Source organism: Aspergillus japonicus, assembly GCF_003184785.1.
Source record: "Aspergillus japonicus CBS 114.51 unplaced genomic scaffold BO86scaffold_77, whole genome shotgun sequence".
In the NCBI taxonomy this organism is placed as follows: Eukaryota; Fungi; Ascomycota; class Eurotiomycetes; order Eurotiales; family Aspergillaceae; genus Aspergillus; species Aspergillus japonicus.
Window position 1 is genome coordinate 98,132 of NW_020291714.1, and position 24,108 is coordinate 122,239.

Sequence of the window (24,108 nt, forward strand, 5' to 3'; positions counted from 1 at the left end):
AAGATCGAGAGATCCGCCCCCGGGGCGGAATTCTACGATAACGTGGTGCCTCAGGCATCCGATATCATGCTGCCTTCCGTTTCTTATCGGCAATCACCACAACTTCTAGATCAACGCCCAAATGATAGCAATGTTGCTGAAGCTGAGCATTTATCTACAAATATCCTCATAGGCGTTGCATCTCATTTCTTCAACTCCCTGAGACAGCTCGTTTCACCGCAAATTTCCCAGGCCATTACTTTCACTACACAGACGTATCATCTCCCAGCCCAAAAACAATGGGCCCAGTTTCCATAAAATCAACAACACTCATACCCCCTAAAGAACCTCACAAGCGCCCCCAACCGCACACCGAACCCTCAAATCCTCCTCCGCAACACTCTCCCCTACCCAAAAAGCCACCCCCTCCCCAGCAACCGGCGCCCTCCAATCCTGCACCGTAACATCCCAGACACTCAGATCCTTCCGCGTCACGCTCAACTTAACCACCTCACTCGCCCCGGGGGCGAGGGTCCCGGTCTTCGCGAACGCCCGGAGCTGTCTCTGCGGCGTATCCACGCCCAAGACCGCCTGCCCGGGTAACTGTACATACAGCTGCGCCACCGCCCTTCCATTTCGCTTGCCGGTGTTCGTGACCGTCACGTCAACCTCAAAGGCCGTCTCGAACAGCGCCGGGTTGCCGCCCTGTCCGCCCCCGGCGCGCGGGGCCGGGTGCGCCGTCGTGGAGTAGCCCGCCGGGTACGCGTAGGTGCTCGTGGAGTTCGCCGTGACGCTCTCCGGGTCGTCGAGGTACGGGTACAGGTACCGCCAGATCCGGTCAAGCGTGCTCGGCCATGCGACCTCGGAGGGATCGGGGATGTTCGTCGGGTACGTTGGGACGGAGGCCTTGCTGGCGCGTGCGGCGGGATAGGCGGTGCTCAGGTCGGTCACGCTCGATAGTGTGGGAGCGGAGTATTGGAAGGTGGTGTACGACAGGCCGTGGCCGAAGGGATAGCGGGGGGTGATGTTCGCTTTCAGGAAGTACCGGTAGTCGATGTAGAGCCCCTCGTCGAACCAGTCCTGGATCTGGGAGAAGAGTGGTTGCGAGGTGATGATGTCTGTAGAGGATGGATAGTCGGACGCAGAGGCGGGGATGGTGTAGGGCAAGTGGCCGCTGGGGCTGGTATCTCCGTAGAGGACGTCGGTGAGCGAGTAGCCGGCGGCTTGGCCGGGGAGATGCGCGATGAGTACGGCTTTCACGCTGGGAAGGTCTATGAACGACTCAAGGAGAATTGGACCGACAGTATGGATGACCACAACCACGGTGGAGAACTTAGCTGCTGCGGCTTGGACGAGCGCGTCGCCGTTGTGCCATGCGTAGAGGCCGGCGTTGGTGCGGTCTCCCGGGTTGGACTCTACAGTGATATAGTTCTCTCCGGAGTCGGCGTTGATGAAGACAACAGCAATGTCGGATGACAATGGCGTGGGGAGGTTGGAAGGAAAGGTGTCTGTAATGTAGAAGGTGGTTGTGTTCGATGTGGAAACGTTGGCAATTGCTTCTTGCGGCGTCACAAGAGAGGGCAGGCGTGAGGTGCCACTTCCCCAGCCCATGGTCAGAACGCCTTGGTCGCAACCCATGTCACTGCAGGAGTTAAGTCCTGAATTGTTAGGCCCAGCATCGGTCCCAAAGACTTTGAGAGAAGCATTGCGCTTGAGGGGCAAGGTGTCGTCGTCATTTTTGAGGAGAGTGATAGCATCCCGAGCAATCTCGTGGGCCGTGACATTATGGTTGCCTTGCACGTCGACAAATTGATTGACAACTCCTGTTGGGGAGAATAAGGCGCCGGGGTAGAGAGGACCCGTTTTGTCGAGGGTGTTGCTCGAGAAGTTGGGCAGAGGGTAATCCTGATCCTGGCCCATTTGATACCAAGTTGCTACGATCCGAGTGACCTTGAGAGGGCTTAGCATGAAACCAGCAGCAGAAGTTAAGATACCATACCATATCATTTAGTCGGTCCAGCGGCACAGTTCCGTTGAGAATTGCGGTTGATAGCTCTGATCCCCAGAAGGCAGTTCCTAGCAAAGGAATCGCGCCGTCGCCGGGCATAGCCATGTCAAGCCCGGCTAGGGCAGACGAAATGCCTCCCTGCTGAGCCAGCCAGTCGGTCATGACAAATCCCTGAAAGCCCAGCTCGTCCTTGAGGATGCCGTTGATGAGCATGCTGTTCTGGCTGCAGGCCGAACGATTCACCTGCTCTCGTCAGCCCAGAAGGCCCGTATCACCCTCATCCCGAAACTCACATTATTGTATGCAGTCATAACCGACCCAACGCCAGCTCTGACTCCCTCAGCGAACGGCCACAGATACAGCTCATGCAAAGTACGATCGTCAATATTCGACGAATAACCCGTGGTCAGCACCGAGGTCTCACGATACATCTCCTGCTCATTACCGATGTAATGCTTCAAGCAAGCGATGGCACCAGTGCTTTGCATGCCCCGGATTGTCAACGCGCCGCCAACTGCCTGCAACGTGGGGTCAGCTCCGAAGCCCTCCCACCCACGCCCACCAAGCGGCTTCCTGAACATGGGCCCAACCACCGGACCTAGGAGGACATTCACACCCTTCCCGCGAGCTTCCTGCCCCAGCTCCACACCACGCTGATACATCAGGTCCTTATCCCAGGTGGCTCCGACAGTCACCCCAGGAGGGAACGCGGTATTGTGATCCGAGTTTCGAATGCCAAGAGGCGAGTCCTGAAGACAGAGATTCGGAATGCCAAAGCGCAGTGCGCTTCCTGTTTGACCGACACAAGGGCCCATGTACATCCCTGTGCCGGTAGTGAGGTTGACTTTCTCAGCAAGAGTCATGTTGCTCACCACGGCTTGAGCCTTGGCGTATGCCGCGCTCCAGTCGGAGATCCAGCCTCCAGGAGGGGCTGGGTAGTAGGGAGGCGAGTAGGCATCGGCGTCATCGTCGCGGCGGCGATGCTCGGCCGCAAAGTATCCTGGAAGGAGAAGGGTCAGGACGGAGAGGTAATGCCAGAAGGGGGTCATTGTCGATGCCTTCGAACGAGAGACCCAGGGACAGACAGAGGAGAACCTTACTACACCCGTTGACGAGCTATGCAGCCTGCTGAAGATATAGCTATCGGTCCTTTCTAGACCCAAGTCTAGTCAGGGGGCCCTCGATCACAAGGACAGGGCCATGAAGGACATATGCAGCCTCTACACATTATGACATATGACAGACAACAGCCCACACCAATCAGGTGTAGAGCATCAGTGTCGTTGTCTCGCAATTCAGCCGATCATTGCTGGATAAATAAATGATTCGAGGCGACCGAGCAGGAACCTGCACGCATATCACTGGTGAACGGCGTGAGTCGGCCGAGGTAATGAGGGTTCGTTGCTGAAAATAGCGCCAGTCCGCGCCAGACAAGGGATGAGGTCCGGTGGCTAACCAACGGGCTATTTGGGTGGTGGCCAGAATGCGGGGGCGTTCAGCTGATGTACCTTTATCAAGAGACAAATAGATGAATTGACAATTAGACTGATAAAACCTGCGCATGCATGACAGCCCGGAAATATATGAGGTTGCACTGCTTGTGATCTAGAGATACATTGGATCACTGTTGAAGAATGTATTGTCAACAACGTGTGCAGGAAGTGTAGAGACAATGCAACCTTTTTGAAGGGCACAAGCGAATTATGATCCAACGAACCTGCAGAGTGACCAAGTTAGTCCAACGCTTGACGATGATCCTTATCTCGGATAGCCGACAGAGGAAGGCAGGCGATGGGTGGGAAAGCGGAGGATCGACAGGGGAACGAACAGCAGGCAGCGTGCCTGGATCAATCAGCGAGCCTGGCCGGCTATTTTTACTCCATCCAACGCTAATCAGTGGCAGTGACCTTCACCACCACTAAGCCAGTAGCTGCCAGTCAGTCAACCAAGTAATCTCCCAATCGCAAGCCCACGATCTCTGCATCAATCCTTTTTAGTAGGGTCCGCGTCTCCGGAATCAGCCAACACTTTGCCCCTGAGCATCCGACCCTGCCGTGAACCAATTCCTTGCACCGGGACTCTTTCAACTCATTGACTGTCTTGAGCACCGCATTCAGACTAAGTCCTTTGTATGAAGCCTGTGGTGGAGGAAATAGCTTGCGCGGCTTCCACTGATAGATGAGTGTCCCGACCATCAGCTGATCGCAGTCGGAACAGCACGACTCATGATCGAGAAGGTATTCCATACGCTCATACAGAGATATGAGAATCTCTTCGATGCGATACTGACGGGGTTTGTTGATGAGGTCTGACGAATTGCATAGGTTAGTCTGCCTGTCCTTCCCTGCATGAAGGGTTATTATAAATCATGGCGAACTCACTTATCAGGCCTGCAGGAATTGCCAGACCTTTTGTCCTTATTGGCTCCGTAGAGTCCCTCGGTGCAATTTAAGTAACCAGGCGAAACAAGCCATGATGGCGAAACGCCCATGCAATGAACATCCACTGGGGTCGATCATGCGAGCAAGCTGTTGGAAAGCAGTCCTGGATATTCTCGAGCCAAGCTTCGAGGCAATCGTAGTGCTGGGTCAACCCTGCTACCATGCAAAGGAGGTTCAGGTCCAAATCACGGGGCACTTGACGAGTGCGGCAATGCAGGATGTTGAGGAGGATGTAGACGGCGTTGAGGTCGGTAAGATTGCAGGGTAGGATGTTGAACGGTTCTGCTTTGGCGTTCTGAGGAGCTGCATTGAGAAGCAACGAATTGCTGAGGCTTCTGGGTAAGGTCAGATGTTGTATCCGACTGATCTAGAGGCAGCCCGTCTAGAACGAAAGATACGTTAGGGGTGAGAAGCAGCAGGGGGAGAAAAGGTCCCACCAGTTTTGACCAGGTTTGCATAGATCCGACCTGCCTGTTCCTGCAGTACAAGCAGCACATCCCCATTGGGATCGATCACCTTATAAGAGGACTCCATTGTGCTGCTCATAGTGGCAAGGTAAGTTAGATATGATTGACAGCCAGGCACGAAAGGTAGATAGTTGATAATCTAAATTTATGGTAAACAAACTGCTGTTTATAGCGAGTGATTCCCTAGCAACCTTACCCCCTTCACTGCTCACAGTGAATGAGCCCCTCCCCACGAGCCCACATCTAAGCTGTCAGTAAGTCATCTTTGTCAGTGACCGAGAGACATCTGATTCTAAAAGCATCTTGAGGTCTATCATCATAAATTCATTCCTATAGATATCTATCTATCACTCATCAAAATCTAGTTGAAGTAACCGGGGAAGAGCCAGTTCATGCGCTCACGAGCCTCGGGGCTCCAGTTGGGCTGAGCAGTGCTGAGCCCGAACTTGATGGAGCCCTCAACGTGCTTGGCCTGCACCAGCTCGGCGTGCTCGTCGGAAGCCAAGGCGTCCAGCACAGCTGTGACAAAGCGCTTAGCGTTCTCAGCGTTGGCCTTCATGTGGCCCATCACCATCTCCACGGTCACGTCCGCAGTCGACTCATGCCAGCAGTCATAGTCGGTGGACATGCAGATCATCTGGTAGGCGATCTCGGCCTCACGGGCCAGCTTGGCCTCAGGCAGGGCGGACATGTTGATGACGCTGCCACCAAAGGAGCGGTACATGTTGCTCTCGGCGCGGGTCGAGAATTGAGGACCCTCTGCAGATGATTGATTAGCTTCTGCGGTTAAACTTTGGAAGATGCATACATACCCATGCAGATCAGGGTACCCCGGTCGTGCAGAACGACTCCCTCACCCTCCAAGCTGTGTCCGCAGGCTCTCACGACCTTGGCGACACCCTCGTCGAAGGGGTCGCCGAAAGGCACGTGGGCGACGACGCCACCCTCGAAGAAAGTAAAGGGACGGATGCCCTTGGTACGGTCAATGACCTGGTCGGGGATGACGAAATCGCGGGGCTTGATGGCCTCTTGCAAGCTACCGACGGCGGAGAAGGCGATGATGGTGCGGACACCGATGGAGCGCAGGGCAGCGATGTTGGCGCGAGCGGGCACTTCATGGGGAGCGATCTGGTGGTGGGCGCCGTGGCGGCTGAGGAAGGCAATGGCAACGGTCTTGTTGTTGTGGGAGCACTGGTGGTGTAGGATGGTGATGGGGGAGGAGGGATTGCCCCAGGGAGTGCTGACGTTGAGGGAGGCGACCTGGGTGAAGCCAGGAAGTTCGCGCAAGCCGGTACCGCCGATGACGGCAATGCGGACGGGCTCTAGAGGTTGTCAGTGATTGCTTGCAGGTGAGATGGTCAGAGGAGGGGAGGGGAATTACTGCTTACCGTCGTAGGTGGTGGGAAGGGCGGCCATTCTGCGGGCTAGTTGTCTGGGGGATTCGATGCGAATGCGAGGTTTGGAGATAGAAGAGAAATGGCGCCAGAAAGTAGACAGCATACAAGGTCGGAATGAGTGGTTGTACAGAAGGAGGAGGAGAAGAAGAAGAGGAAGAGGGCAGAGGGACTCGGAGACGCCTAAAATTCTCGGCGGGGTATTACTCCCAATCGGGAAACCGCGATCTTATCGGTCGGTGCCTGAGTGCCTGAACCTGTCCCGAGGTCTGGGAGTACCTTTGTGGTGCCTGAGGCAGGACTAGATGGGCTACCACGTCATTGTAGGGTAGATAATCAAGAAGGACTTTACATAGTCTACTGAAAAGAAACTCGATGGTGGTATGATTCATAATTGACTGTGCTCAATACATATGTGCATCACGCTATCATTATCATCTAGATCATTTAAATGCTCATCACTCAAGCAGGGCGCCACTCATAGTGGTGAGCTCCCTTGGAAACCGGTCCTGGGTCCTCGCCCTTCACTCCAGGCTTGTTGTATCCATGCGCACCGAAAAGGTCCATCTGGGCCTCCATGAACTTCGTCGGAAGCATGGTTCCAGCCTCGTACTTGAGGTACTCCAACGTCGCCGAGAGAGCCGGCGTATAGTGATCGGCTACTGTTGACGCGAGCACCGTGTCTTTCAAGGCGTCGAAATGCTTGTGTAACTCTCGCGCCACTGCGTCCACGCACTTAACGTTGGTGAGGGACTCGGTCATGGCTGGCTGCAACAAGTCGGCGATTGCCTCAGACTGGATGATACAGCCGTTGCGCCAGATCTGGAGACACTTGCTCAGATCCACGTTCCAGCCCTCGTCCTTGGAGGCACGAGCGATCAGCTCGAGACCCTGACAGAACGAGGCCAGGAAGGCGCTGTATACCGCTCTGCGAATCTTCTCAATGCACGCCTTCTTGTCTTTGATGCCCTCGAGGGGTTTGGGCTTGGGAAGGTCCAGCTTCTCGGCGACCTCCAAGCGCTCTGCGCGGTTTCCACTGGCAATCCGTAGGAAATGCGCGGTGGCCAGCGTTGGGGCTGAAACGTGGCGGGCGGCCGACTCCATGACGGACCAGTAGGGGGTGCCCTCGGTGTCATCGTCATCCTGCACCACCTTGTCGAGGACATCGTCGAGGACGAATCCACCATCTTTGCTGGCGCCTTCACCTTGCTTATCCCCTTTCGGAGTCTTCTTCGTACGGAGAATCTGGACGCCGATGTCCAGGAGGAAGTTGTTACGCAGTTCCCCTTCGGAATTCCACTGCTCGAAGATGTCCGCAATCTCCTCATACTGGAGGCCGAGTCCATGGTGCAGCAGCGACCAGGCCTCGGCAACCGTGGACAGCATACCGCCTTCGATCCCGTTGTGGACCATCTTGACGAAATGGCCCGACCCCGCTGGTCCCACGTTGGTGACACAGGGCTTCTTGGTCTTTGGGTCTTTGGCGGCGTATTTCTCAAGGAGCGGGAGAACGAGGTTGATGGCGTCTGGGTCGCCGCCGGGGGATAAACTCGGGCCATGGCGGGCAGATTGGTATCCCCCAGAGACGCCCATTCCGATCCAGTGGATTCCGCGCTCAGCGCAGCGCTTCTGACGCTGCTCGGTGCGACGATAGTGCTCGTTGCCGCCGTCGAGGATGATGTCGCCTTTCTGCAGGCTGTCCTGGATCTTGTCGAGGACAGAGTCGGCGGGGTCGCCGTGGGTGATGGAAAAGATGAAAAGCTTCTGGTCTTGGCCAAGACTTTTGGTGAATTGATCGACCTCGTCAAAAGCTTGGATCTTGCCCTTCCCGGTGAATTTTCCTTGGTCGATCCATTGACGGATGCCGTCGACGTTGTCACGGCTGACGTCCCAGATGGAGACGTCCAGACCGAGCTCGTTGAAGGCGAAAGCCATCATGGAACCCATGTTGCCGGCCCCGACGATGCCGATTTTGGAGAACATGATGCCGATAGTCAAGGATCAATTGTGGTTTCTGTTGGACTTTACATGGGCTGCGATGCTGGTGTTTTTTAAAGGTGGTGAGACGATGGGGTCGACGCAGCGGTTACATCATTCCGCCATCCGGATCTTATCAGCCCTAAATTACTCTAATTGACATCATCCTGATTCTGTTAGCATGTAGATATATCTGACCACCCACCATCATTTGATTTTGGTATCCATCCCGAAATTGAGTTTGACCGAATTTAGGATAAAAATTATGGCACACGATATCCCTTTCTCTTTTGCGACGTGTTCGATCGGGAAGCCGACTGACAGCCTCCCCGTTAAGCTGGAGGCACTGTCTGAAGCGGGATTCCATGCGGTGGAGCTCGCCTTTCCGGATATTCTGTCTTATGCGAAGGAGATTCGAGGGAAGGAGGTTGCTGAGGACGACTACGAGGCGCTGCGGGAGGTGGCCAAGGAGATCCGGGGGGTCTGTGATCGGTTGAACGTGAAGGTGATGATGCTGCAGCCCTTCGCCAATTTCGAAGGATGGCCGGAGGGATCAAAGGAACGAGAAGACGCATTCAAGCGGGCGAGGGGATGGATCAGTTTGATGAAGGTGCTGGAGTGTGATATGCTACAGGTATGCTGCGATTGCACTGCACTAAACCATGCATAGAGCTCCTCCCCCCTGCCCTTATATCGACACATACAGTACACAACTCCTACACCAACCAACCAACCAACAAACACACCCACTCCCCTCCCCCAATATCTGCACACATCATGGATGGAAGAAGACCCACCACCACACAACACCACTAACAAACACCACCAAAGGTCGGATCAACAGACACGCCCCTCGCCTCCCTCGCCACGCACCCCAGCCTGCACGAGCGCATCGTGCACGACCTGCGCGAACTCAGCGACCTCCTCGCCACGCACAGCATGCGCCTGGCCTACGAGAACTGGTGCTGGTCCAGCCACAGCCCGGACTGGGCCTCGGTCTACGACCTCATCAAGACAGTAAACCGGCCCAACATCGGCCTGTGCCTCGACACCTTCCAGACCGCGGGGGCCGAGTACGCCGACCCCACCGCGGCCGACGGCCTGGTCCCCACCACCCACGGCAAGGCCAACCTCTCCACAGCCGAGAAGTTCTCGGCGAGTCTGGCGCGCCTCGCCCGGACCATCCCCGCCGACAAGATCTACCTGCTGCAGGTGTCGGACGCGTACCGGGCGGAGCCGCCCCTCGAGGACGCTGTGGTGGAGGGCATGCGGCCCCGCGCGCGCTGGAGCCATGATTACCGGCCGTTGCCGTATACGGCGGGCGGGTATTTGCCGATCGAGGAGGTGGGGAGGGCGGTGTTGGGGACTGGGTTTAGGGGGTGGTTCTCGATGGAGGTCTTCGATGGGAAGAGGAGGGAGGTGGAGTTGAAGGGGTATGCGCGGGAGGGGTGGGAGAGTATGCGCCGGTTTGTGGAGAGGTGTTCTTCTTCTTCTTGAGGTCTTTTTGAGTATCAAGCTGGAGGGTTGGGGGAGGGTTTGCGGGAATAATCTGTATGTATAGTAGAGGGAAGGGATTATGAAGAGAAGATACTACGCGAGGTTTACTTGCACATGGAATAAGGTGGAACATGGATATATTTTACCGAACGCCTGAACTATGCAACCTATACCGAACATGGAACATATACAACAATCATCGTAGCGTCATTAAGCGTTGCTGGGGTAAGCAACCTTGTAGGTGGGAACGAACTCCTCCTTGATCGACCGCAGACTCACGAACCGAGACAACAGGTTGCCGCTGCCCGCCTTGTCGTTGGTACCACTGGCACGCGCACCGCCGAAGGGCTGCTGGCCCACAACAGCACCGGTGCTCTTGCAGTTGATGTAGAAGTTACCAGCGGTGTTGCGCAGAGCATCGTCCGCCGCACGCAGGACCTCGCGGTCCTGGGCGAAAATGGATCCGGTCAGCGCGTACTCGCCGGTCTGGTCGATCTTCTCGCACATGCGGGTGAAGTCGGCCTCGGTTTGGTCGGCGTAGGTGTGGATCACGAGCACGGGTCCGAACAGCTCGCGAGACAGCAGAGGGTGGTCGGGGTTGGAGGTGCGGTAGACGGTGGGTTGGATGTACCAGCCCTTGGACGAGTCGTAGGTGCCACCGGCCAACAGCTCCAGCTCGGGATCGTTCTTAGCCTCGTCGATCACCTGCGCCAGCTTATTGAACGACGCCTCGTGGATAACAGGGCCGCAGAAGTTGGTGAAAGTGGTGGGCTCGCCCATGGTCAAGGCCTTGGTCTCGGCAGCCACGACCGAGAGGAACTCGTCGGCGACGGACTCGGCGACGTAGGCACGGGAAGTGGCACTGCACTTCTGGCCCTGGAACTCGAAAGCACCACGGACGGTCTGCACAGCGGCGTTGCGCACGTCGGCCGACTTGTGGACCAGGTGGAAGTTCTTACCACCGGTCTCACCAACAATGCGGGGGTAGCTGCGGTACTTGCCCTCGGCGACACCGTTGGCGATCTGGCCGTACAGGCTGCGGAAGACCGAGGTGCTACCGGTGAAGTGAAGAGCAGAGAACTCGCGGTGGTTGAGGACAGTGTTGGTCACCTCGGCGGCGTCTCCCGGAACGAACTGGATGACGTTCTTGGGCAGACCAGCCTCAAGGAGGATCTGGTGGACGAGCCAGTTGGAGGCGATGGCCGATGGAGACGGCTTCCAGACAACGACATTACCCATCAGGGCCGGGGCACCAGCAAGGTTACCGCCAATGGCAGTGAAGTTGAAGGGGCTGATAGCATAGACGAAACCCTCCAGAGGGCGGTACTCAACACGGCTGCAACAATTGATTAGCTTGACCCTTTACGGACCCGGGCATGATTCACTCACTTCCAGACACCAGGGGAGTGATGGACGGGCTGGGTGGCGTAGAGCTCCTCGGCGTACTTGACACCGAAGCGGAAGAAATCGCACAGCTCGGCAGCGGCGTCAATCTCGGCCTGCCAAGCATTCTTGCCCTGACCGTGCATAGTCAGGGCCATGATGTCGTAGCGGTATTTGGTGGAGATCAGGTCAGCAGCCTTGAGGAAGATGCTGGCACGGTCGGCGAAGGAAGTGGTGGACCAGGTCTTGCGGGCTTCAAGGGCGGCGTCAATGGCGGCCTGGACATCAGCCACGGAGGCATTGGCGTAGGTGGCCACGGGGGAGTGAGAGGCAGGGTTGCTCTGGGTCAAAGTCTCGGAGCTCTGGATCTCTTTGCCGGCAATGACCAAGGGCACGTTGAGAGGGCCGCTCTGCTTGGTGCGGGCGAGAGCTTCCTCGAGAGCCTTACGATCGGGGGATCCAGGGGCATAGTGTTTCTATTTGACAGTAAAATCAGCGAAAGCGACACCGACCAAATTGTCGCCAATACTCACGTTAGGCTCGTTGTCAATGCGAGGAACCTTGAAGGTGGCGTAGGAGCCCATGGCGCGAGAGCTCGGGCGAGCCAAGCTGGCGGAGAGGGAAGCGCATTTGGGGAGACCCCGGGCGCGAAGGAGCAAGGAAGACTGCATGATGACAAGCTCTCTTTCGCGATTGAAGCAAGACGACACAGCACAACAAAAGAGAGAGGAGAAAAGGAGAGCAACAGCAGGGGTGACGCGGGGAAACACGAAGCTTTAATTGAAAGCGAGCAGGCGAGGACAAGCGGTTACTGCCGGTGGGCTGACTCAGCACCAGCCAATGGGAAATCCAGCCGATGCAAGGGGGCTTTCGACCGGAACGAGACTGATTCCTGCCCGGGGAGCCAGTATCAATACAATAGTCGGAAATGCGTGCGTGGTAAATTGGGTTCAGATTGTCTGTGTGCGTAAGAGATTGATACGTTATCAGACCAAGTGCCATCGCAAGCTATCAGGAACACCGGCACATGCCGGGTGGGTCAAAGTCACCGGCCCGGTCACTCGCCTTCCAGAACCGCCCCAGATATCCTTTCCAACGTGCAGTTTCGCATAGGAATGAAAGCGATTTAGATGAAAGGTTACTTGACTAAAAAAAACTGCTTTAGTCCATGACATCGATACGTAGACTAGTTTGAATCTCAGAGTCTTGAACGTCTTTGAATTGCTTAAGCTCATTTCCCCAGATCGCCAGTGGGTCTTCCCCCGCATAAAGCGATAAGACAAACCTTGAAGCTCGATAAGACCACAGCGTCAGAACCCTGCACTCACGCCATCAATCAACACCTCAGGTCTGTCTCTCAGTAGCAGATCAGCGAAAGCATAACCCAGTCATCTCAGATTTCCATAGTGTCACCTATCATGACTTCAAGTCCCTCCTTTAAACAGCAACCATCCCAGACCATACACCCGGACAGCACGAAACTCAATTCCGGTCAAGGATCGCGACGAAGGCCATTCCTCGCCATCCGTCGAGCATCAGGATTCAGACGCCGTGACACAAACCAGAAATCCACCGCCGTCCCCTCGTTTTCAAGCTGCGCGATCAACTCTCCGATCTCAAGGTAGAACCGGGCATAAGGCACCTCTCCTCCATTGTTGGTCCGCCACCCATTTGTGATCCAGTGCGGCATATACTCCGTAATCCCACTCACCACACGCTCCGAGTCCGATTTTACCACCAGGCGTTGTACCGGCGTGCAGCTGGGACGTTCCTGGCAGATGCGTAGACCATCCCGCAAAGCCCGACAACAGGCGCTGAGCTCGGACATAATCCTGGTGCGTGGGCCCGGGTACGCGTCTAAGGCAGTCGAGACGTTGTTTTGATTGCCGTATCCCCAGAACACACCCACCGATGCGCGTCCGGTCCCATGGTTTCTCAGACAGTCGCCGCTGATTGCGACCACCAGGGCGGTGCGGTCCGGCGCGCGGCCAGTGCGTGGACCCCCCGGGCTAGCGATATGCACCCAGCGTCCGGACTTGTATTCGATGCGACTCACGCCATTGTTGTACAAGGCTTGATGGTCAAGGCGTCGGGGGAGAACAGGCTCGTCGATTTCGACCATGGCGTTGAAGTCTCCTTTCGTTCGAGGTTCAAGTGCTGTACAGCCAGGTCTGACAGATTCGGTTTCTGAAAAACCTGTGACGAAGATTGGTGTAGTGCTAGAGCCACGGTCGAGACCCTAGAGATATAATCAACTTGTTAATTGAGATACCTTGGCTGATGGGCTTGGAGTCAGACCGCGAAGAGAGGCGTGGTGGCTGATGAGATGTGACCTGCGTCGAGACAGAGCTTCAGCCGCGAAAAATACAACAAGCAGAAGTGCCTCAGTTGATGGAGTATCAAAAGCACAAGATTGTGGATGAGAGGAGGAAAAGTGTAAAGGTGCGTGGTAGGGAAACGCGAGACAGGAAGCGTTGGCTTAAACAAAACAGGAAAGAGGCGGCAGACACTGCGTTTGGTGAATTTATGCCGGTTGGCTCCAACTAGAATAGCCATTACCTCGTCCTCTGCTTTGACATGTCAATGAACAGATATTTCTATTTCTCAACATTATACACAAGCTTGAATTCACAGTAACTCGTTCTGCCCGCAGAAGAATCACTTCATATTTTCACTACTACAGTCCGATATGCTCCTCAGGCAATCCACCACCAGACCCGCTCCAGCCAGTTGCGCGGCTTGCGCTCGAAGTCGTTTTCACAGAGTTGATCAATTTCGTCCTTGCCAGTGAACACATCGACTTCTGACACCTTTGTCATCCACGGAGTCCGATACCACAGCTTGTGACCAACGTAGAGGACCAAGAAGAAGACAATGCCGATGTAAGAGACTAAGAAATCCGCTGCCGTGAAATTACCAGGGAAGAAGACAGCATAGCCATTGGTGATGGTCAGCAGGGTCACAATGAAAATCACATAGTATGTACCATAAGGCTGAAGGGTAGTTTTGAATGGTAGTGAGTCGAGCATGCCATGGAAGTCCATTGCCTTGCGAAACCGCTGCGTCCACGTTAGCACAGATCTGATCGAATGTTCGTCGCGTTTGCGAAGAACTTACCAAGTACGCAATGCCAACCAAGATCCAGCTGATGAACCCACCGACAGTGGTGAGGTTGGTGAACCAGTAGAAGACATTTGCACCTGAGTTGGACAGATTGAGGAACGACAACAGCCCCACGGCCCAAGTAGCTAGGACAGCCACCCATGGTACACCGTTTTTATTGCAGCGGGTAAAAACTCGAGGTGCCTGGCCACCGCAAGCGAGCGAGTACAGCGTTCTGGACCCAGCGAAGACCCAGGCGTTGCCCGACGACCAGGCAGAAGTCAGGATGGCTGCGTTGATGACATGGTTCAGGCCTGAGATTCCTGCATTCTGAATGGCAATCACAAATGGACTGGCACTAGCAGTAGAGCTGCCGCTGGCCACGGCAGACAGGAGATCTGGATCATTGTAGGCCACAGTAACACCGATGACCAAGGAGCCCAGGACATAAAAGGTGAAGATCCGGTAGATGAAACGATTGGTGGCCTTGGGAATGTTGCGACGGGGGGCTTCAACCTCGCCAGCGGCCGTGGTAATCAACTCGGGAGAGAAGATAAAGGAGAAACCAGACTTGATGAACGCAGTCCAGAAAGCCAAAAAGCGGCCGGTGTTTCCGCTGGCTAGGTACGGCTTGAAAGCGCCTGGGTGCTGCCAGTAGCGGAAGCCCAACCGATCATGGTTGGGACCCCCTCCAAAGAAAAGGACAATTCCCAGGATAATGAGACCGATGATGGCGATGATCTTGAGAGCAGCAAACCAGAACTCAGCTTCTCCATACCAAGAGACAGCAACAATATTGAGGACCAAAATGACTGAGCAAGTGTTAGACGAGGAAACTAACTTGGAAGTCTAATAGTAAGGGCAAGACTATACCAATGAGAACGATTGCAATCCAAACGCCCACGTTGACGGCAGTGGTCCAGTATTCGATGATGATTCCCGCCGCCGTTACCTCACTTGCCAGTAACATAGCAAATGAATACCTGCAATCGATCATGAGTTTCATGTACGAAGAGACAAAGATAAGTAACAAACTTACCAGTAATTATAGCCTGAGATCAATTAGCACTCACTCAATCAGCCAGACAGCTTGGGGGATGTAGAACATACCAGCAGCAAAACCGAGACTGGGCTCAGTATAGCGGCCAATGATGTACGGCACGGAGACCCCTTTGATGGGAAGATAGGTGGTCATTTCACCCAGCATATTCATCACGAACCAAACAACCGACGACATGGCCAAGTATCCCATAAAAAGCGGTGCTGGACCGACCGTCGAAAGAGTCGAGCCTGACCCGACGAAGAGACCAGTTCCAATACATCCACCGATGGCGATCAGTTGAAGCTGACGGGAGGAAAGTCCACGATGGGTCTCCGTGTTGGGACCCAGGTGGACCTCTCCCTTGAGCGCCTCTGGATCTTCATAGTTGTCGACGTTGGGAGATTTGTCTTCATATTTGACCTCCTCAGAAAACTTGGAGGTAGGAGCGGAGGCCATGATGTGCTAGCCAGGAAGATCGACTTGAATGCCTGGAAGACCAAATGCCTGGTGACTAGGGCCATTTTATAAGATGGCTACTGAAGCGGGGGGAAGCACGACATGTCCAGAGGGCAATTTTGACCGCGCTTATCAGTATCAATTATCATCTAATATAATTTTACCTCAAAGTTTAAGCCAGAAATCGCCTGCATGACGCCCCTAGGCAAGTGGCGATTGGCCTAGATGTGGCCGGGGTGAGCGTTTTGTGGGGATGGGCACCTTATCTTCCTGGTTTGCTCTTTTGCTATACGAATGAAAAGGCAAAAGAGTTTGGGAGGGGGGGAGTGATCAAACCCAGTTCCTGCTTATCTCTCTCGGGGCGGAGACGGGTTGATGCAATCATGGCGCGCGATAGTCAGCCACTATGCTCAGGCTGATCTATCTGATCTATACTCCGTTGTGAAGTCTATAACGAGGCAGGAGATATTATGCACGTATAAACATTTTCTACAAAGGCTGCATTTTCGCGATAGCGATCAATTGATGTCAGATCAACCTCGTGGCATTCCACTGTGGAAATCCGGGGTCAAAACTCCGCATTGATGAATCCACCTCATGGTACGGTAGTGATTCTAGTGAAGTAGTTTATTGTCAACGAGGAATTTATGTTACCTAATGGTTTGGAGAAACAGTCCCTGGCCTGCCAAAGCTTGACCCATTGTTCATATCCCGCTAGACTAGACCAGGCTTAGCTTAGAGCCATCCGGGCCGATGGTCGAACTTTCTCATCTCGTTGCCTGAGATTTCAGGGCAGCCGGCGATGACAAGCCGGCTCTTACAGATGAGGTTTACAACTACAGCACTACCCCTTCTCTCTCCAAGACCAGTGTATATCTTCTCATGGGAAGTAAGACACGGTGGACATTGATTTCTTGGCTTATACAACATGCTATCTGATCTCCCTCTTTAGAGAGATGGATGCTGGCATATTTACGAGTGTCATTCCCTCGCTTGACCGGGCCGGTCAACCTGCAGCTGTTGCGCCGGTGGGGCTTCCGACCACCGGCCCGTCTACCGGGCAGTGACCTGGATACTGATAGAGGATACCTAGAACTGTACTGGAGTGTCCTGGATGGTGCTTGTATAAACTATAGAGCCTCACACAGGGGGTAAGTTATTGGTGTATCTGTTGTAGTCCAAGATAAGACTGACAATCCTAGGCCACTGGCCATTTTGAGTTTGAGAACAGGGAAAGCCTGGTACAGTAGATATCTCGAATCTCTGGAAGATTCGCCTCCTTCGCTTTCTGCCACAATTGACTTTTTCAAGGGTGTTTCCCGGTGGCAATTGGTGTAGTCGGTTTACCCCAGAAAGCATAAGCTGTTGATATCGACCTGATTGAGAGATTCATACGACCAAAATCTGGGGGCGTCGCGGAGAATCACGACACGGCGTATACATGATTGAGAAACTAGAAAGTCGCTAATGCGAGGCATATTGCCAGGGAGTGGAACCTAAAGATAGCTCTCTGCTAGAATATACATGGGGGAAAGACTGAAAACGAGCCTTGAGGTTAAACTATCTAGCGGATTGAGAGTAAACTACCAACTACCAAGTAGTTAGTATCGGCGTTAACTTACCCCGCGTTATCTGAGATATCACCAAGACCGGAAGGCACCTCCGATGCATCAACGCCCAACCACCCCTCCTCAATCGAACAACAACTCCGACATCGCTCATCTATGCTCGCTGAATCTCTAGTTCTTTAGACAGATGAATAGCCAGAGAAAGTCCAACTCTTTTGGCCTGCCGCTAAATCGATACATTTTTTTCAATTCAGTCTGAGTCTGGTTACTCGACAACATACTTGCATCCATACTTCTTAAAATCTCCTCCCGACATCAATCGATTATCAGTCATCATTCCATTTCACAATGCGTATCCTTGCCGAGCCCAATGTCTCTCAGATCCTGCGCGAATTAACTCAGTCGCAATGCCACGACTTTCTCAACACTCTTTGTGACTCTCTCACAGCAGTCTCCAATGAATCGACCGCCCCAGAAACGGAACGCCTCATCCACCAGCCCCTCCGTAGCACCATTCTCACGAAGAAACAAAACCTCTCTCTCTTCATGCCCGTCTCCAACACCGCCAGCACGGGTATCAAGATCGTCACTGCCTCTCAGTCTCATGGCCTCATCGGAGTCATCAACATTTTCTCGCCGGAAGGTAGTCTACAGGGTCTCTTGAGCGCCGCCAAAATCACCGCTTTCCGCACAGCCCTCACCATCATGTCCCTCCTCGTTCGCTGCCAGGCCATGAGGAAGGAGAACGTAGTCATTCTCGGCTCTGGTCGCCAGGCGGAATGGCATGCTCGCTTAGTTCTCCTCTTGTTTCCAGGACAAGTGCGTTCGATCACCATCCTCAACCGTGGTCGCAAACGACTGGAAGAGTTGGAGACAGAGGCCTTGGGGGAGTTGCGGGCTACGTACCCAGACGTTGCAATCTCGACGGTCGCAAAAGATTATGTAGGCGACGATGTCTGGGATGAGAAGCTGCGGGCGGCACTGCGGACGTGCGATGTCTTGTTCAGTTGTACGCCTGCCACAGAGCCGAATTTCCCGGCTTCATATTTACAACCGTTCCGGCAACGGTTCATCTCGCTGATCGGATCGTATAAGCTGCATATGCGAGAGATTGATACGGAGACATTGCTCTCTGGCGGAGGAAAAGTCTACGTGGACTTGAAGGAGGCGTGTTTGGAGGAGTCGGGCGAGTTGATTCTAGCAGAGATGAAGGAAGAACAGTTGATTGAAATTGGTGAGTTGTATGGGAAATTAGGTAGAGAAGCGCCACTGGAGGTACCTCAGGGTTCCAATGTGGTTTTCAAGTGTGTGGGTATGGGAATAATGGATCTGGCCATTGGCAACAAGCTGTTGGATGTTGGACGGGAGAGAGGAATTGGCATGGAAGTAGATGGCTTTTGAAGTGATGGCTAGTTGACGGTGACACCAGATATTGTGATCTATTTAGTGACTTGGTGGTCAATCGGTTAGTTAAATACAAATGCAGGATCCTGCCTGGACAAAAGCACTGCGTGGTGTTGATTTGTACTCATAGTTATGTCAGGACCAGATGGTTGTGATGATCATGGCTGGTGGTGGCTGCTGGCTGGCCGGCTGACTGACTGACTGCCGCTGGGGCGGAGCCAAACCCGCACTCACTGCTTATCAGTTCGCCCTCTGGTTCCTTTCCAAGTTCCCTCTCCCCTTCTTCCCCTTGAAGAGAGGATGGATTAAACTCCGGGCCATTTTTTCCCTATCTTCCCGTCAACACCGCCTTCTCTTTCTTCGGAATCACCTCTTACTTTCCTACTCTTCCTACACACTCACTTACTTCTTCTTACCCGCCATTCCTCTGGGCTGTCGCTGTTACGCACCCCCACATGTCCATGCTCTAATCCCTACCATGCGCCTGTCGCTGCATCGCCCTCCTTGATTTCGAACCGCCATGGATGAGGGCTCAGCCACCCCTGCTGGTATGGGCCCGCAGAAACGACCCCGCGTTTCCGAGGAGAATCGCAAACGAGCCGTGCGAGCGTAAGATGATTATATTCTTCTGTCAGGGTCTTTTGTCTCCTTACTCACTGTACCCAATTTCCAGCTGTGATGGTTGTCGCCGAGTGAAGGAAAAATGCGAAGGAGGCGTTCCGTGTCGCCGATGTCTCCGCTATCAGCGACAATGCGTCTTTACTCATCCCGACCATGCGGAGAAGATCGCCCGGTCCTCCTCCATCTCGTAAGGCCACCAACTCCTCTCATCTTGGGTGTCTCAGATCTTCGAAACTCTAGATTCATTAATGGCAGTGACTAATACAGCTACCTATCTAGACTACTCGAACGAAGCACAGCTCTCAGAGGACATGACATCGCCGAGTCGGAGCGTGTCCGATGTATGGAGCGCATCCTCCAGCATTATGTCCCCAACATCTCCTTCGATGTTCATACCTTGCGAAAGATGGCTGAAGAGTTGAAACACAAACATCGAGGCTCTGGCACAGAGGCATCTTCAACGCAGCTTGACGGCGAGGACCTGGAAGACTTGGCAATTGACGACGAGGACTTCACCATCAAGGCTCTGCCGGATAATACTACACGTGGGTGCTCTGGGCTTCTTTTCGGACTGTACTTCGGTGGTCTGACTCTTTCTCTAGAATACTCTGGAGAATTCTCGTACCTCAACTTCTCTATGAAGATTCGACAGAAGATCGACGAATGGATGAAACATGCTGGGACAGAGGTTTGCAGCTAGTGATCGCTCACTGTGAACTACCCGCTTACTTCTTTCAGGCATCAACGGAGACAGAGCCATTTGAAGAGCGCTGGCGGGCAACCCAACTACAGTCCGGATCGACCCTAGTATCAACATCAGTGACCTGCCTTCCACCTCGGTTTGTGGCAGACTTCCTGGTGCAGATCTTCTTCAAGTATGCGCAGACGAACAATTTCTACGTCGAAGAAGACTGGTTGAAGGATAAGCTAAATATATGCTACACGGACCCTTCGAGCCTCTCTTCTAAGGACGCGGGCACGGTATGTGCTATCCTGATGGTACTGGCGGTGGGCACTCAGTTCGCGCACATGGAATCAGCCACACCTGTCAACCGCCTGTCCTCGAATTCCGCCTTCGCCGACGATCACCACTTCTCCGAAGATGATGTTGGTCTTACCTTTTATCAATTTGCATCGAAACTGCTTCCCGACATCATTGCCACAGCGTCCGTTCGAAGCGTCCAGGCTTGTCTTCTGATCGGTACCTATCTTCTGCCACTAGATACGTCGGGTCTATGCTATACGTACTTTGGTCTAGCTCTGAAAATGGCCATTCAAAATGGCATGCACCGGAAGTACTCGGGTGAGGGAATGTCACCTCGTATGGTGGAGATCCGCAATCGTGTCTTCTGGACGGCATACACGATAGAGAAGTAGGTGGTCATCCCAACGTTTCAGCTTCGTGATAAGTACTGACACTCTCTAGGCGCGTCAGCATTCTTCATGGGCGACCGGTATCGCTATCTGACGCGGATGTAGACGCTCCCTTTCCTACTGACTTTCCAGGATTGACTCCTTCTGGACATGTAGCAAATGACACAAACATGGTGACGCTCATCAAGTTGACCTTGAAACTTGGCCAAGTTGCCAACGAAATGTACGTTACGCGGTCACCGAGCAGCTTACATATAGCTAACACAGAGCCAGATCTATTCTGCGCAAATCGCGAAAGAACCAACAATCGGATTGTCTGGAACGGTTACTGAACCTTCGGAAATGCTTGGTTGATTGGTGGTCAACGTTGCCGGAGGAAACCAATTGCCGGGATCTCAACCCGTCTGGTCCTCTCTTTCGCTCCAATGTGCATCTCAAGCTGGATTATTGTCTGACTCGGATCTTCCTTGGACGGCCCTTCCTGTTTAGCAGCATGAAAGCCATCACTGTCGCGGGCGCCCCGGTCAAGACCCCTTCGGGTTTATCGAAGAATCGCTCCACCCTAGTCACTGACTGCGTGGAGGCAGCTCTTGAGATTATTGACCTATGCCGTTTGCTGCGGGATGAGCCTGGTCTCGCCCGCGCTTCCTTCACCGAGTTCAGTTCCTGCCGTGCGGCTCTTCTTGTCATTCTCGCTCAGAGCTTGACCAAACGCACAGAGCGATTGCGCGAGGCCCTCGATAAAGGCATGGCCCTCATCAAGATTATGTCGATGGGTGTCGGATCTGCCCGATCCGCTGTGAGTGTCATTGAAACACTTGAGCGGGCAATTCGCCGCTTTGAAGAGTACAGTCAGACGCAACCCCCAGGCACTGCTGACATGATGGAGTCGGCCTATGACCGCTTCAAGAACTGGGAAATGCTTTGGAAGACGGGACCAATCTCTCCTGACCCAATATCGTTCCCTGAGCAGTACCCGTCTGGTGGCGGTGGATTGCCGCCTGTTATGACGCCTTTGACGGGTCCACCAACAACGAACGAACCGGCAGAAGGGGAGCTTGCCAACGCGAGTATCCCTGACTCGACCGAGTTCTCTGTGTCTCATCCGCTGTCGGAGATGCCGCATTTCGGGCTGGATCATTTTGTTGCAAACCTGCCGCAGGAGTTGGGCGAATTCACCGCGATCCCGTGCTTTGATACCGACAACCAGTCCAGTTTGACCGGGGAGTTGAAATCCGGGTCTACCGACACGCGGTGGATGAATTTTATGAATGAATAGTGGTACCGACAACTGGCCGGTCTTTTTTGTGATTTTGACAGCGCTGCATTATTTGGGGTCCTTGCTTGGCGGTTGCACTGCCATGGATCTGTTTTAAGATACCTAGATCGTGTATATTCATTGGTTCCTCTAGACACTTCGTCGTCTACATAACATATATAAGAACGTCCATCCTAGATGGTTGTAAATGGCTACAATTCATGCTGAAATATATACATGCTAAGACTGGGAGATCTAATCGAACACGACCTTCTTACCCGCAAATGAAGCCGTAGCCTTCTGTTCCTTGGCCTTCTTTGCTGCCTCCCAGGATGGATGCAAGGGCTTATCATCCTGTGGCTTCGGGGGTCCTCGTTGAGGTCGACCACCATCGTGCTGCGGCCGGCCTGATGCGGAACCTGCGCCATGACCAAACCTCCCTCTGCCCATGGGAATAGAATTGCCGTCTGTCGCTCCCTTTCGCGGATCCCAGCCACCATCCCTCCCTTTCCTGCCTTTCTGTTGTTGTTGTTTGACATGGTTTGCTCCCGCACCGTACTTCTTCTCCCACAGCGCCCGACGCGCCTGTTGACCCATCCGATTCTTGCGTCGCGGTGGTTCAGCGGCTTCTTTGTCGACATCCTCGGCTTCAGACTCCGACCCTGACCAGTATCCGCCCATCATGAGCGAGGGCAAGAAGGTAGTGCTGGTTGCGGGCTTTGCGCTGCCTTTCTGGGCTGGCTTGGCCTTCTTCGAGGGGGGCGAATCGGATTCTTCTTCCTCGTCTACCTCCGGGGAGGGAGAGCGCGAGATTGACATATCAGAGGGGGCTCGTCGCTGTAACATGCGAGTATCAATGTCGTCCTCATCCTCGTCCTCGTCCTCGTCATCGTCATCGCCGACATCGCCGTCGCCAAGCATCTGCCGCCGGGTATTGTCCGCATCGTCCTCGTCTTCATCTTCAGAGCCCGACGCGAGTAACCCATCGTACATGGCGTAGTCAACGCTCTCCGAATCGTCCATACTGACATCTCCGTCGCCCTCCCCACTCGCGCGCCCCGCTCGTGGCCGGTCCTCCTCCGTCCCGCTATCCGACACCTCCTCCGCCGCAATCTTTTTCTTCGGCTTCTCATCCTTCTTGGTCTTCTTCTCAGCCGCCGCCTTCGACGGCGCAGGCTTCGTGTCATCGATCTTCAACAACGACCGGATCCCGTCCATAATGCCCGGGAACACATTCTTGACCGGCGTCGACTTGTACAGGCGGGCCGTGACATTCGCCTCGAAATTACTTTTCGGTCCCTCCGCCGACAACTTGCTGCCCATGTGTTCCTGGAACTCCTTGAAAGTCGGCGACTCGGCGATCCGTTTCGTTTTGAGGAGTTGTTTGTAGAGGTATTTCTGCGCGGTTTTGATCGGGTCCAAGTCCTATGCGTAAAAGTCCAACATTAGCATAACATCGCATACAGAGAAAAAAAGTTCATCCGGAACAAACGAATGAGTCCACAACAGAAACCAGGATCCCCCTCCCCAGCATGGAGAAATGGAAAAGACAATACAGGAAAGTACATACCCTCAAGATCCCCGCCTCCTCAGCCATCCTCTCCACCGCCCCCTCCTTCCCCTCATCCTTGACCTTCTTCTCCCGGCGCTTCCACTTCTGGCGCTCGAACCCGCGCGCCAGCTTCAGCGCTTTGGCCAGCGACTCGACCCCCTGGGAGAATTTCTGCTTGAGCCGGACGGTCTGGATGTGCAGGGAGCGGGGGTCGGATTTATCGGTGATGGCTTTTTGGGGCACATTGTCCGTCAAATCGGAGAGTTTGCGTTTCGGCATTTTCTTTGTGGGTGTTGGTATAGATTTGGTTGTTTGGTTCAAGATTAGGGAAGTCTTTTTTGGGGGGGGGGGGGATTTGCGGGATTGCGGGCTGGGGATAATTTACAATTCTGCCAAGGCGGAGGAATGGATTTTTGGGAACTTGGAAACGGTGAAGAAGGCGGAGCGGGATTTGGGGCGATGGGATTGGTGGATGGGGCGATGACTTTAGCGGGGCGGTTATTGGTGGGCTTTTTTGAGGTTTTTGATGCTCCTCCCGCGGCCGGCGCGCCGGCCGGAGGTCGCTCGGGGGTTGACGATGTTTGA

General features: G+C 54.1%; 9 protein-coding genes across 9 annotated transcripts; 3 read left to right on the top strand and 6 right to left on the bottom strand.

The window, feature by feature from the left end:
- Positions 1–39: 39 nt before the first annotated feature.
- On the bottom strand, positions 40–3,239 carry BO86DRAFT_225668 (beta-glucosidase). The gene is made up of 4 exons (XM_025666958.1): positions 3,088–3,239; positions 2,281–2,987; positions 1,979–2,230; positions 40–1,929 (listed from the first exon to the last, which is right to left on the bottom strand). The coding sequence occupies exons 2-4, from the start codon at positions 2,848–2,850 to the stop codon at positions 319–321; spliced, it is 2,433 nt and encodes an 810-aa protein (XP_025523182.1). The 5' UTR covers positions 2,851–2,987; positions 3,088–3,239; the 3' UTR covers positions 40–318.
- A 2,017-nt stretch (positions 3,240–5,256) lies between these two features.
- BO86DRAFT_422531 (6-phosphogluconate dehydrogenase, decarboxylating) lies at positions 5,257–8,272 on the bottom strand (the record flags this gene model as incomplete). The annotated part of the gene is made up of 4 exons (XM_025675346.1): positions 5,257–5,654; positions 5,708–6,215; position 6,714; positions 6,768–8,272. The coding sequence occupies 4 exons, from the start codon at positions 8,270–8,272 to the stop codon at positions 5,257–5,259; spliced, it is 2,412 nt and encodes an 803-aa protein (XP_025523183.1).
- Positions 8,273–8,475: 203 nt separating this feature from the next.
- On the top strand, positions 8,476–9,763 carry BO86DRAFT_459353 (sugar phosphate isomerase/epimerase family protein; the record flags this gene model as incomplete). The annotated part of the gene is made up of 2 exons (XM_025677352.1): positions 8,476–8,900; positions 9,098–9,763. Exons 1-2 carry the CDS (start codon positions 8,532–8,534, stop codon positions 9,761–9,763), a joined length of 1,035 nt encoding a protein of 344 aa, XP_025523184.1. The 5' UTR covers positions 8,476–8,531.
- A 124-nt stretch (positions 9,764–9,887) lies between these two features.
- On the bottom strand, positions 9,888–12,101 carry prnC (delta-1-pyrroline-5-carboxylate dehydrogenase prnC). The gene is made up of 3 exons (XM_025672895.1): positions 11,680–12,101; positions 11,153–11,622; positions 9,888–11,099 (listed from the first exon to the last, which is right to left on the bottom strand). Exons 1-3 carry the CDS (start codon positions 11,815–11,817, stop codon positions 9,974–9,976), a joined length of 1,734 nt encoding a protein of 577 aa, XP_025523185.1. The 5' UTR covers positions 11,818–12,101; the 3' UTR covers positions 9,888–9,973.
- A 195-nt stretch (positions 12,102–12,296) lies between these two features.
- BO86DRAFT_347802 (putative ribonuclease H1) lies at positions 12,297–13,650 on the bottom strand. The gene has a single exon (XM_025669288.1). The coding sequence runs from the start codon at positions 13,266–13,268 to the stop codon at positions 12,639–12,641; it is 630 nt and encodes a 209-aa protein (XP_025523186.1). The 5' UTR covers positions 13,269–13,650; the 3' UTR covers positions 12,297–12,638.
- A 117-nt stretch (positions 13,651–13,767) lies between these two features.
- On the bottom strand, positions 13,768–15,764 carry BO86DRAFT_371206 (proline-specific permease). The gene is made up of 5 exons (XM_025670311.1): positions 15,359–15,764; positions 15,288–15,300; positions 15,122–15,231; positions 14,264–15,060; positions 13,768–14,205 (listed from the first exon to the last, which is right to left on the bottom strand). Exons 1-5 carry the CDS (start codon positions 15,744–15,746, stop codon positions 13,843–13,845), a joined length of 1,671 nt encoding a protein of 556 aa, XP_025523187.1. The 5' UTR covers positions 15,747–15,764; the 3' UTR covers positions 13,768–13,842.
- A 1,631-nt stretch (positions 15,765–17,395) lies between these two features.
- Positions 17,396–18,735, top strand: BO86DRAFT_392846 (putative proline utilization protein PrnX). Its single transcript, XM_025672896.1, has one exon. The coding sequence runs from the start codon at positions 17,663–17,665 to the stop codon at positions 18,713–18,715; it is 1,053 nt and encodes a 350-aa protein (XP_025523188.1). The 5' UTR covers positions 17,396–17,662; the 3' UTR covers positions 18,716–18,735.
- A 271-nt stretch (positions 18,736–19,006) lies between these two features.
- BO86DRAFT_392847 (Zn(II)2Cys6 transcription factor) lies at positions 19,007–22,184 on the top strand. Its single transcript, XM_025672897.1, has 7 exons — positions 19,007–19,327; positions 19,392–19,526; positions 19,619–19,884; positions 19,942–20,027; positions 20,078–20,712; positions 20,766–20,936; positions 20,987–22,184. Exons 1-7 carry the CDS (start codon positions 19,239–19,241, stop codon positions 21,990–21,992), a joined length of 2,388 nt encoding a protein of 795 aa, XP_025523189.1. The 5' UTR covers positions 19,007–19,238; the 3' UTR covers positions 21,993–22,184.
- On the bottom strand, positions 22,184–23,872 carry BO86DRAFT_459358 (BUD22 family protein). The gene is made up of 2 exons (XM_025677353.1): positions 23,542–23,872; positions 22,184–23,396 (listed from the first exon to the last, which is right to left on the bottom strand). The coding sequence occupies exons 1-2, from the start codon at positions 23,800–23,802 to the stop codon at positions 22,227–22,229; spliced, it is 1,431 nt and encodes a 476-aa protein (XP_025523190.1). The 5' UTR covers positions 23,803–23,872; the 3' UTR covers positions 22,184–22,226.
- Between the last annotated feature and the right edge of the window lie 236 nt (positions 23,873–24,108).